This window comes from Gopherus flavomarginatus, chromosome 14, assembly GCF_025201925.1.
Source record: "Gopherus flavomarginatus isolate rGopFla2 chromosome 14, rGopFla2.mat.asm, whole genome shotgun sequence".
NCBI lineage: Eukaryota > Metazoa > Chordata > Testudines > Testudinidae > Gopherus > Gopherus flavomarginatus.
The window spans coordinates 30793969-30807785 of record NC_066630.1 but is presented as its reverse complement, the minus strand read 5'-3'; the positions used below and the strand labels follow the sequence as shown (position 1 = coordinate 30807785).

General features: G+C 36.6%; 1 protein-coding gene across 7 annotated transcripts in view; it reads right to left on the bottom strand.

Moving 5' to 3' along the window:
- FTO (FTO alpha-ketoglutarate dependent dioxygenase) overlaps positions 1-13817 on the bottom strand; it is a 342599-nt gene that overhangs the window by 205249 nt on the left and 123533 nt on the right. Inside the window, exon 8 of one of the 7 annotated variants that reach the window (XM_050922557.1) lies at positions 1771-2158. The exons of the other annotated variants lie outside the window; for them this stretch is intronic. Coding sequence (XP_050778514.1) covers positions 2105-2158 — 54 coding nt within the window. The 3' untranslated portion in view covers positions 1771-2104. Of the gene's footprint in view, positions 1-1770; positions 2159-13817 lie in introns of those variants that run through there. 7 annotated transcript variants of the gene reach the window in all.

The window sequence follows — 13817 nt, the reverse complement described above, 5'->3', positions numbered from 1 at the left end:
TATAAATTTAGTTTGAACCTCTATAATGGTGTTTTTATAAAGTTTTCATGCAGCTTTCAAGCATTGTTCCTTTTTATTTCTGTTTAACGTGTCTTATTTTTGTGTAGTTCCTCTTTTTGAAGTCATATGCTACTGCGATGGGTTTCTTTGGTATTCTCTTTCTCCCGTCCCCATGGGATGTTAAATTTAATTACATTGTGTTCACTATTATCAAGTGGTTCAGCTATACTCCCATTTTGGACCAGATCCTGTGCGCCACTTAGGACTAAATCAAGAGCTGTCTTGTGGGTTCCAGGACTAGCTGCTCCAAGAAGCAGTCATTAATTGTGTCTAAAAATTTTCTCTCTCCAGCCCTTCTGAGCTGACATTTCCCAGTCTATAGGGGGATAGTTGAAATCGCCCATTTATATGGATTTTCTGTTTTTGTTGCCTCTTTAATCTCCCTGAGCATTTCACAATCACCGTCACCATCCTGGTCAGGTGATCAGGAATACTGTTATACTCTAATTACTCAAGCCTGGAATTTCTATCCAGAGAGATTCTTTCACATATAGTGCCACTCCTGCACCAATGCAACCTATTCTGCCATTCCTATATATTTTGTATCTTGCTATTACCATGTTCCATTGATTATCATCATTCCACCAAGTTTTTATTATATCAATATCCTCAATCAATACCAGGCATTCAAGTTCACCCATCTTAGTAGTTAGACTTCTTCCACTTGTATACAGGCACTTATAAAATTTGTCAATATTCAGTTGTCTGTCTTCATGTGATGTAACTGAACAGGGCCGCCTAAAGGGGTAGGCAAGTGGAGCAATTTTCCCCAGGCCCAGCAGGGGCCCCACGAGCCCTGGCCCAGCAACGATCTGGATCTTCAGCAGCATTTCAGTGGCAGGGGGGCCCTTCAGTGCTGCCGAAGACACAGAGAGACTGAAGGGCCCCCCACCGCCGAAATGCCGCCAAAGACCCGGACCGCCTCCGGGTGAGTACAAGCACCACAGCTCCCTTGCTTTGCCTCAGGCCTCATGAATCCTCTGGGCAGCCCTGTAACTGAATGGAACTCTTTTGTATTTGACTGTTTCTCTTCTGTTTCTACCTGTACTTTACCTTCTATCCTCTCCTCTTTACTAATATCACCTTTAATAAATCCTCTTCTAAGGGATTTGTACGTCCAAACCATGGGCTCCTCTACACTTGCTGGCTTTCTTCAGCTCTTCATTTAAAAATGTCTATATGACCTTTTTAATTTTACATGCCGGCAATCTGGTTCCATTTTGGCTTAGGTGGAGCCCATCCCCTATATAGACTCCTTTATTCCCAGAAGGTTCCCCAGGTCCTACTAAACCTAAATCCCTCCTCCCAACACCATCATCTCATCCACACATTAAGAAGTTCTGTCTAACTGGCCCTGAGCATGGAACTGGAAGCATTTCAGAGAAGCCACCATGCAGTTCCTTGACTTTACTCTCTTTACCTCGCACCCTAAATTTGGCCTCCAGAACCTCTCTCTTACTTTTTCCTATATCATTGGTACCTACATGTACCACAACCACCGGCTCCTCCCCTGCACTGCACATAAGTCTGTCTAGAAGTCTCAGGATGTCTGCAACCTTTGCACCCAGCAAGCAATATACCACGCAGCTCTCTTGGTCATCACAAACCTAACTATCTGTATTTTCTAATAATCAAATCTCCCATTACTATTACCTGTCTCAATTGCAGAAGGGCAAGAAGAAACCAACACACATGGTTTTACCTTTCCTCTTTATGTCCCATCAAAAGACAGAAGGTCATACAGCTGGTTTGGAGAAGGGAAGGAGGTACCTATATTACGAGCTTTGTGGACTGCATGTTGATGCCTGTAAGGGGACCAGTTACAGGTTATAAACAGGTTCCTTTGCTCAGAACAGCTGGCAAAGGCCCTTTTATTTTTGCTGTATTCCAGGCATTTTCTTTAAAGTGACTCCTGAGGAGAGCTTGACATACAGCATCGGCTCCTATAGAGGATGAGCAGGAAGTGGTTCCTGCATACAGTAGCAGGAATGACCCCTTTTGATGAGAAATTTCTGTTGCTTCAAATCATCCGTCTGCCCGTCTATCACTGGTGTAGAGAGGAGGACTTCTTAGCACCAGCGCCAGCCGTGTCCATCCACTTTTTAGCAAAAGAAACAAGCACCGAATTCATGTCCCCTGCAGATTTGCCCAGAGAGGTGCTGCAATTACACCTTTTTCCCACCAGGGGCTGCTGTGGTGCCAGAAGAGATGGCAGCTGGCTCACCGTTGGAGAAGGAGGGGGCACTTTGGCCTTGCCTCCTTCTAGTCCTCCCCCCATTTCTATAAAGGTTCTGGCGCCCTTACTTATTAGTATGAAATACTGGAGGAGCTACTTGATACACACAAATATAAAGCCTTATTGTGCTCCCACTTCCATTGACAGCACGGACAAGATTGGGTCCTTAAGGAGGTAGACAACAACAACAACAACAAAATAATAAAGTAAAGGTATAGTCATTTTCAAATAAAACAGAAAACACAAAAACTTCAGTGGAAAAAAACCTGAGATATATAAAAGAGGAAAAACTCACTAACTGCTCTAATGAAAGAACATACCCTTGACCTCTAGTGACTCAAATAGGGTGTTAATTGCCAAAGGATTAATACCCACTGCATTACAAATAATATAACCAGTCATCAGGAAATTATAACACTGTATATAATCAAGAAATGCTGAAGTCTCCCATAGAATTATGTAGAAGCAGTGGAAGGTTACTAAAATAAGAAACTAACATTGCATCAGCTCAGAAGGATTCAATAACTCACGGCATTATGGAGGAGAACTTAATACTTAAAAGTATGAACACACATATTTTATATCTCCCTTACACACTCTCACAAAATAATTCACACATTTTTACAAGCATACATATAATTTTAGAACACTAAAAACTATATTTACATAATGCTAAATGAAAGACTTTTGCACTGTGGAACACATTTGGTTACATCTTTATTACTTTAAAATCCATTACCTTTCAACATACTTTAAATAACTTCCATTGCTATTTTGGCTAAGTATCAAAGATATTTGTTGTTTAAACAAGGGCTTCCTCTTTCCCTTACAATCCTCATTTGGTTCTGCCATGAATTTGTGACATCATGGAATATTTCCAAAGCAAAAAAATGGTGGCAATTTAAACACAGGATTATAAATTTACAGAAGAATCAAGGATCACACCTTTATTCAAGAACAAATATCTACAATAATAGCTGGTAAAAACAACAGAAAATTACTAGCCACCCAACACCTGTGAAGGATTGAAATAATTCTATATTTTTAGCCCTACTTTATACAACTTAGAAAGATAAAAATGTAAAGGGATAGATGACAGGGTAATTTCATATGATGGAGAGATTTCAGAAATCTAAGAGTAACCAAATTCTTCGGACAGCAAGAGGGTGAAACAGATCATATCAACTCCATTGTCCTAGCACTGAACATCTGCCTACCAGTTGTGCAATGTGTTTATGTGTATCTTAGTTCCTTCTGCTGTTTGGATGCTAACATGACAAAACTTATCTTTAACTGGTTTATGACAGGCAGATGTTACAAAGAGCAACTTATCTGTATGTTGGGTAGCTCATAATCAAAGGTAAAATGAACATGAGCATTTGTTTGCCATGACTTGTATGTATAGGTATGTTGGCATTTAATTATTTACGTAAATAAATGGGCAAAGAACAAAGGTGGCCTTCTGAGAAAAATAGAAAAAATATTAGTATATACAAAAACATTCAGTACAGAATTTCCATACAGTTCATAGTAAGTGGGGGTTTTGTTGTTGGTTTTTTATATTTTTTGTTTTAATAAATATTTATTTCATTACAGCTCAGGGTTCAAGTCAAGCCACGAATAGCCCTGGTCTAGAAACCATAAATACTAGGTTGTACTCTCTAATCAAGCGGCTTTCCCCAGCTTTCTAGCAGGATGGGTTTCATTGGAATCATAATGCCAAAGCTCCCCCAGAATACATTCAGACTGTTTTTTTAAAAGGCAGTTCCCATCATGGAGGATGGTGCAGCTCAAACTACGTTCATATTTAGTAGTGATAACCAGGAAGGACTGGTGGAGACAAAGGATGCACATCCTCTTGACCATACCACAACAGTGCTTTCTCCCCACCAAGTCCAGAAACAGAGTTGGATAGTGCCACAGAATCAACTGACTCTTCTAATTGCACATAGCAAGGGTAATATCCATGAACGGCAAGTTGTCTCCATATGAAGATGATGAGATTGGGGGAGAATGGATAAGAGATGATCACAAAATACAGCTGGCCAAAGTCTTAATAAATGAAGCCTCTGGATTTTAAATGTCTTTAAATCCTGATTATTAAAATCAACTGAAAGCCTCAGTAAAATATATCTGCTTTTAAATTATGTCCATTTACTGGTAAATTTAATCTATTTCAACATTTTTCAGACCTACTACAAAAACCATAGGATTCATCTATGTAATAGAATTTATAAATGTGTTATACTTTAGGCTGTTCCACAAGAAAAATCACAGCTTAATTAAGTTAACTAAGCTGATTAAGCCTTGCTCTTTCACCTATTACAGGAAATATTTAGCCCTGGAGCCATCCTAAAGGCACCTCATCCAGCACATTACATGTTTTGTAGAAATATTGAGTACTCAGTCACGGGAGATAGAGGAAGAAGCCAACACCCCACATTGTCAACCTACCTGCAAAAGAGCAGCAGAAGTATCAGCTGCTAAGACTCCCTTCTTGCCTGAAAGGTAGGTACTGTGCTATAAAGGAATAGTGCAAACTAAGAGAATAGTACTCAAAAAAGTCCACATCTCTGGGACTATGCTAACTGCAATTATTGTATAATTAAGTCTCTGATACTACCATTTGAGTCAGAGTATTTGCAAACAGCTCATACAAAGAGGTTTAAACATAAAAGATAATAGCATCTTTGTTTTCAGCTAAATTTTGTTCCAAGTCTTGCCTTTGCTGCATCTAATGAGTTCATATTGTTAAAATAATTCTTTAAATCTTTCAAAAAATGTCTAAAAGCAATTTTCTAGTCAAATAAAAAAGTAGCTAAATAGGAACGCAAAATGCTTATCTTTGCTCCTGCTGGTGCAAGGGTGCTGCTCTCCGTCTCAGAAAGATTTCTGGCACAGTGAGAAAACCTGGTCAATTTCAGATTCTTTCCTGGGACCTGTCTGAAGTGTCGACATGCAGCTAAGCTGAATATTAATATGCTCTCCATCATCAAAAGCTGTTGCATACCCAAAGGATGAGAAGTATTTTAATCAGCTTTCAGCTTGTCTAGCAAAAGTCAGTTTATTCCTCTGGGATTATACATCTATGTGCTCAATTTTTGTCTCTGTGCTCTCTCTATATATATTACTTTTGAAACTAGCAGTAAAGAGCCCAAATCGGCTGTTTTGTCAGAAAAGCCATTTAATGCTGTGATTCAATTACAATATTTTAGATTTAACAAGAACATCTAATAGATGAAAAGCAAAGGAAAAAAGAGTTGAGAAACCAGCCCTTTAGTGTCTTGGTTTTACACAGTAACATTTTTTTAAAGAAACCAGGGCCCAGTTGGCTTTTTTTTGTTTTCTTTAGTTAAATATTTTCATCAGTATGATGAGTTTTCAGCAGTCATTTCTCTATCTTTCTAGCCTCCATTTTTTTTTACATTCATCATGCAAGCTATAAGGTTTTGATTGACACAGTTCCTTAGAGAAATTACAATAATGCTATGGTTGACAACTATAGCTATACAGATATATATTAGACACATGACATATTATATATAAATAAAACACGTGAGAGGTAGTTGAAGCTAAGCATTTGCCACATTTTTTGTACATCTTCAAAACTGTAGTAGGGTAGTAAGCCTAGATTTACTGTGATTCCTCAGAGAGACTATGTCAATTATTGTGCTGCTGCACTAATGAACATATTGCTTAGGAGTAACTAGACAAGACCTATGTAAGTGCAAAATATTATTTATTATCAGTGATTTTTTTAAGCCTTCCAAAAAGAGTATGAAGTCTCAGACTAATTTAGAGTCAGGGTTCCTGGTGCACCTCCCACTGTGTGTCTATGTGAATACCATACACAATTACAAGGTCTGTATTTTGCTCCATCCCCGCTGTCCTGAGAGAGCACACACCACAGAGGAGATGCCATGGCTCTGTCCCTCTCTCCATGAAGAGATGGCTAGTGCACAGGGGGTAGAAAGCTGTCTCTGATAAAGGTTTCAAGTAGGTGCTCTGCCTCTGTTCACCTGGGAATTCCAGGAGGCACAACATGTACCTCTTTGTAGACATGGCTTTGGGGGAAAAGCATCAGCATATAGTGGTTTGTAAAATAGTTGCCATCCAAATCCTTCTACACGGACATATCTTATTATAGTGAAACAATATGTTCATTCTTTATTTTTGTGCAAATGTGTAAATGCTAATGGCCTGATACTGCAGAGCTTGCAACTTAGAACTGATATTTCCCCAGCCAGAAATGTGAAACAGGACAGAAGATGAGGCCTAATACTTAAAGCAGTGCAATGGGTAATGGGACAATCCTAAATGCTATTGCTTTCTCTGCCACTGAATTACTGTGTAAACTTGTACAATTCACTCATTCAAACTGTGACTCACAACACCATCTGCAAAATGGTCAGACTGCTACTTATCAAGCTCACAGAAATGTTGGCAGGCTTTATCAATTAACATTTGCAAAGCACTTGAGATACAAGGCCAAAATGTTGTTATTAAACATACACATGTAAATCTGAGTCATGTTAGCTATTGCATAATTATATTGATTCTAAACATCTAGGCAACACAAACTATAACAATTTCCTTTAGCCTCCAACAACACATTTTGCTGAATGTCACCTGCTAGGTACTAGGGAAAATGCATCACGGGTGTAACTCCATTGACACTATTCTCATTGACACCACACCTGAATTGACTGGTCTTTAAGCCACTCTATTACTATTATTTTTAAAAGATTCAAAATGAGTCCTATGAAAAGGGATGCCATTTAGTCCAATTGTGTTAAACAATCACATTATTACATAGAAAACAACTTAAGAAGATTTGTTACGCTTAAACTTTACTATAAAGTCTCTGCTGTGAGAATTATTTAGAGTTCAGATTCACTGGCGGTCCAAGGAGGGCTGCCAAAACCCGACGTTAAGTAGAGACATTTGAGAAAAGCCAATAATTACTTTCCTGCTGCAGCATGGTAAACATTAAATAGATAAGCTGCATTTTATTGTGACTACAGCTTCAGGATTACTAAACGGAAGTGTGCGTAGTAAGCAAAATAAATGAAAAGTGCAGAAAAGTCTTGCCCAAGAGCTCATAAGAGCTGGGACTGGAAACTGAAATGGATTTCTGGATTTTATATGGGGAATGATCAGGATATGCTATATGGGACTAACTCCTGCAATTCAATTAACTCAGGCAGAACTTTGCCCATACGCATTGCCCTCTTGAGGCAGAGCTCGTCATCACTGGACCTTACTTTACAATTGGATCCATGCGGATAAACCTCATGCCCACACAGATCTGCACTGACTGAAATCTTCTCTCTCACTGGCAACATGATAGTGAATAGTTCTTTTACAGCTACCATAATTTCTGTATACTTTCGGTTATGGTAAAAAACAGATGTGGAAATTGATAACAGTGCATAAAGTTTGCCACCTAAATACCTATTTTAGACACAGAAATTTTGACTTAGGAGCACTAGATTTTGAAAATCAGGCTTAAATTACTTGCTCAGATTACACAAAGTTGGTGATGGAACTAGGTTTAGAAGATCCCAGGTTTCCTGATTCCCATTTCCAGACCTGATCCACCAGACCACAGTGCCTTACGTGGCAAGTCACTGCATTATTCTGAGCTTCAACTTCCTTATCTGTAAAAAGTAGGCTGTGATTTTTACCATAAATGAAATTCTGAAAAAAAACCCCTGTAGTAGCTACAAAAAGAGCTATTCTCCTATGATTTTGCTAATAAGAGAGAGGATTGGGGATCAGACAGAATAGGAGTGGCACAGTTCCTGGAAATAGTGACTGTTAGACAAGCATCTTCTCTTTTGCTCCCATCCACATTTACAAATTATGAGTAAAATGCAACTATATCTGTCCATGCTACAGAATTTCCACTTGGCCTTAGCAGCTAGCATGGGAATGACAACACTCATCACAAACTGATGGTCAAGACACTAAAGAGAGCTAGCAGTAAAAATAGGGTTTAACAAGTATTCGCTGTACTGTGAAAAATTACAGCAGATGATGACATTTTAATCACACTCATTTGATTTATTTCCCATAGTTTATAACTTTGTTATAATAAAAAGTTCTCTGGTCAGAAGTTTTTTTTAACCCACAACCACACCTTTTAACATATTACACACACACACACTCACACACTTCTAAGTAATGAGTACAAACAAAATAGAAGTTTTGTGTTTCTTATCATTCCTGTGGCCCTGTAACTCAACACTAATAGCCATTTACTTGAAGTATATCAGAGAATAAACTGAATAATTGGTCTAATTAAAAAAAAAGTTTCAACCACATAGGTGTCGCTTTTTTCTATAAAAGTTAATACATATTTTCAGCAGAAAGTTGTCACAACTGTCATCAGATTTATAAAATTAAACAATGAAATGGCTCTCTAAAACTTATGATGGGCTTTTGGATCAATAATCAGCCTATTAAAAGTGACAGCACAATAATACTACAACAGACACATTATAAACCTCTAAAAGTGGGTAAATAATAACTGATCAATCAAAGATAGATCATGCATGTGGTGCGTATGTGTTCATCCAAGATATTAGCATAAATACAGCATAATAAATATATACAAAAACCATGCTAGCCTCATGATTAAAGGCCTGATTCTGCTCCCATTGAAGTCTATGATATAATTCCCATTAACTCTGATGGGGCAGTATAAAGCACTGAAGACATATCTAGCTATATCTTTGTATAATTTCTTTAGTTAAGAGACTAGCTTAATTCATAAAAATTGCAATAAACTGATGTATACACACACACATACACACGTGAATGTGTATGCATGTACAGATTCTGCAATTTGATCTGTGCAGGCAGACCCTTGTGTCTGCACAGAGTGCCAGTCAAGGCTACAGGGTTCAATATAGGCCCAGAGATCAGATTCCATGAATCTGATTGTAGATTGGGATGTGTATATATATGCATATAAAAGTGAGAGAGAGAGGAACTTATTTAAATAACATTAAATTTTGTAGCAGAAGTCTAGTAATTTAAAACTGAAGGTAACCCCCACCCCCGAACCACACACTTACCTCACAAAACTGTCCTAACTCCCTCCCCGACATGTATCTGATGTCCTGTTGCACACAAATTGGGGTAGCCAGGTCTCAACTTCGAGTTTGCTGGGTTATGTCAACCGTCATGTTTTCAAGAGTTGTTTTTTAAGTATACCATAGGAGTTACAGGGCTTTTCATCTCAACATTCCCAGTTAGTAATAGAAATGTTAGAAGTGCTTCATACCAAGAGAGCTCAGATCTCAACTAGCTCATGTAAGGGTTAAAAATAGAAAGTGCTATCCACTGGTTTGCTCTGATGTTCCTGTAGATATTGTCACTGGATGTATCCTCAGTAGAATTCTATTCAACACCTCTGTCTTTAAGTACAAAGCTGTAGGCTGTAGCAGCTTTAGGAAACATAAGTATCCTTTTTTCTACTGCACAGTATCTGTGTGTGAAATTCTCTAAAGGGGTTTAAGTATTTACCCTGAACACTATCAGACAGTTTCTAAAATTTTCCTTATCCTGTTGCAAAAACACTTCAAAGAGAATCATAAACACACTCCTTTGTGCTTTCAGCACACATTTTGTTTTGGAAGCTTAAGTCTGAATTCTCTCAGAATTGTAAATATATATATTTTAGGAAGATGTTGTGCACGACTATTTTTTTAAATTTTTGTTAACGATTCTCCAGTAAACAATGCTGAACGTTCTCTCTCTTTTCTGAGCAGTGGAAATACTGGAGTCAAAGAAATTAGTGGGATAGAAAAAGGAAAGAAACTAATAAAATACCAGACTTCAGTATTAGTTTTTTAAGTAAGGGTAAATTTCTCTGAACATTTCAATCCTGGTATGCATAAAAATTGACCTAACAAAAAAATGTATCTTTATTTAAAGGGTCTGGTATAAGCAGATAAGAAAAGCCCAGAAATTCAGGAGTTATGGCTGAAATTCAGTCCTTTAAGTAGCCATGTTTTGCAGCTCAGCAGGCAAATATGATCACCTGGCAGTCTGCGGCCCTCCACCACAGGACTGTGACAACTGCAATATCTAAGCACAATGTGAAAGTTAAGGATGGAATTTAAGCCTTAACTCAAAATTTCCTAACTTTTGGCTGTCAAAGTCAGATCCTGATAACATCTGGCACTTACATAACACGTTACATTTTCAAAGCCCTGAAGAGATATTAACTAATCAACCTGACAATTTCTTGAATCTAATTTTAGCTGTTTAAAACTGTCAAAATAACAGAAAATTCAGAGGATTTCTTTTAAAAAGATAGACTGTTTGCCTTATAGATCATCTTAGTTATTTTTGCACTGATACACATTTAAACCTTTTAAAATGTTGGAAAAAATATAAACAATATGACAGTCCTGGACTGAGATTCTATATCTTAAACTTCAACCTAGACTCAATTTTTACCACCAATTTATAAGCTCCTGACAACAGTGGCTTATAGCAGAAACTCTGAAATATCTTCATATATAGCAACAGTAGCAAATAATGAAATAGAATTCAAAAAGGAAACAAAGAAAAATAATCTAACAAGTAAATATTTTGTCTGTCCAATTTCAATTTAAGTGAAAGAATGATAGAAAGGTACTACTGAGGATAACAACAAGAAGATCATGATTAGTTGTACTATTACTAAAAAAAAAAAAAAAAATCCCTGAACCTCTAAGATGAAACAGTTGTGCTTCAAGATACCAGACTGCATGGAATGACACTTCATTCATTATAATCACATAAAATTTTTACATTCCTGTATGTACAGTACATTTATAAATTAAAATGAATGGTATGCTGCATTTAATCATTATTAACTGTTTAAGCATGCCAAAACAGTAAAACAAATGGTATGAGATTTCCTGAATTTAGACTACTTTATTAACAATTAAATGCCAAAAGCTTACGCTTAGCTTCTGTATGTTTCATGCCTTGAAGTGAGACCTTCTTACAGTAGACAAACAGTTATGCTATTAAAACTCCAAGTCACTTCTATATTTCTGTACATTTCAGTGCCATAATTTTCTTCCTCTTGCCAAATGCCTACATAAATGGGTGGGATGAAATGGAGCCTAGCCTACCTAACATAATTATATATGTTGTGATTTTATACTGCAATGAAACTGATACATTTTAATAATCCCAATCTTGGCTCTTACCCACTAAAGTCAATAAAGGTTATTAAGGCCAACTGCTACATAAATACGTTGCTCCATTGCAAAGCAGGAAAGACAATTTATGACAAACAACACTACTAATGTCTTCATTTTTTAAAAGGAACATTAGATATGTTAACAAAAATCTTGAAGATTTGTCATTCATGTGTAAAATCAAAGTCGATTCACTTTTCATTTCACAAACAAAACCATATCAGTGATTTACATTTTACTTGACCAAATTTACATTAGAGTTAAAAAAAAAAGTCTTAAAATTTCCCCATTTCCTTATTTTTAATTCTTTCTTTTCCCACAGCATTGGTGAAGTATTAAACATTTTTATAGGTAAAATAAATGTCAGTTTGTGAGGTTTGCATGATATCAGACCCTAAGAGACAAACTGTCTCTCCCCTGAATCTCAGAACAGCTACAGCAAGACTTCTTCACATCACATGAGATTTCAGCTTTTCAGACTTCTCTTTACCCAGAAAGCAAAGCTTGTACAGTCCCTTTCAAATGGTAACTCTCTCTTTGAATTCAGTGAGCACGTATCCTGATGTTGAAAATGATAATGTGGTAATCTTCGATGACTTTTTTTTTTTAATACAAACATTTGAATAGCCTTCATATTTTTAAGGGGGGAGGAAGGGCAGTGAAGACTGGTCAACTTGCTTTGGATTTAAGGGCTCATAAATTCATGAGGTAATATTATGGGGAAATGTGATGTTTTATCAGAATGTCATTCAAACGAAAGGTTTAACATTTACATCACAAGAGTGAGCCCTGAGTAAAACTATCCTCAGGGAAAGAAATGCCAGGAATAAACATTATGATAAAACTGTATGCTTACTATAATGTATAAAAATATTAAATAGAGCCCTGAGGTTTGGAGACAGTGGGTTAAACTTTTTGAATTATTATTTTATTGTGACACTGGAGCAATTACAGTTAGCAGAATTAGAAGCAGTTTTGGAAAAAATATTTTTTATTAAAATTTATCTTTAAACAGGAAAACATAAAACAAAAACAAAGAGACCAAGACCTGCTTTTGTAAAATTCTAGATATATACATGTAAAAATGCATGATAACAGTTGTACAGCTCATATAGAGGTAAAGAAAAATGAACTGCTTATTAAAGTATTTCCTTTTAGAAGGAAACTCCAATAGTGCTTCTGTACAGATAAAATTAACAGTATCAAGACATTCAGAATTTAGATTTTTTTCCAAATTATACACTAAAATGATTTTTTTATACTCATTCAGCTAAAATGATTATAATTTACAGAAATATATTGACAGTAGACTGGCAGGTACCTCCAGAAATGTTGTTTTGATTTAACTTATTTCGATGGAATCCAAATGTGCACGAAAACACTGCACTTTTTATGTTAAATTGCTGTTGAATTTGTTAACCCACAATTGATTTCCTGTGTTATGGAATCTTAGAGATTACAGCTAACTTGAAGCAACAGGGATAATTCTTGACAGTTAATACTACATTTCTGTGTATTTTCTCAAGCCCAGTATTGTTGTTACATTAAAACTGCAGCTCAACAATGCCCCCTACTGTCAGTTTTTAAAAGACTGTCGTACATGCTGCAGGTATAAAGAGAAAGAACAGAACTAAAAAAGGCTGCTTCTGGGTCCCAAATACAGTAAGCACCAAATTTACTTAAAGACTCATCAAAACAACAGACATTCTCAATTAAAATTCTCTACTGTCTCCCTCAATAGCTGAAATTAATTGTGATTAATGTGTTAGAAATCATAAAACATTAAAGCAATTTTTAAAATTTAAATTAGAAGCAGCTTCTGTCTTGGCCTAAGCCTTCAGTTTGCTGATAAATATCATCCTGAGGCCTGTTGAAAGGAGATACACTGACGCCACCATGTTTCTAATTAGAGACACATGGTAATGTCACACCAATTGCAGAAAACCTAGCCCTTGAGAATTTCTGTGTGTGCTGTTTTTCCATGTTCCCAACACACAATGGTTATAAAATAACAATCAAACAATTCTGCGTCTGCCTCACTAAGTCTTGTCTTTGTGTTACAAGAAAATAGATTGTTATTTCAAGGAAAAATAAACTGAAAAGCTTTTTTTAAAAATGATAAGTCATTTGAGATCAAAAACAACAGCAGAATGGGAGTCCATGTGGGTTTAAAAAAGAGAGACAAATGCATTAAAAAAATAATAAAAGTTACAAATCACTTCCTTCTTCACTAGTGAAATCCAGGGCTCTCTGATTTCTTTCTGCAGCTGGTAGGAGCACAAACATCTACATTCTGGTTTTCTGTAATGTTTTGA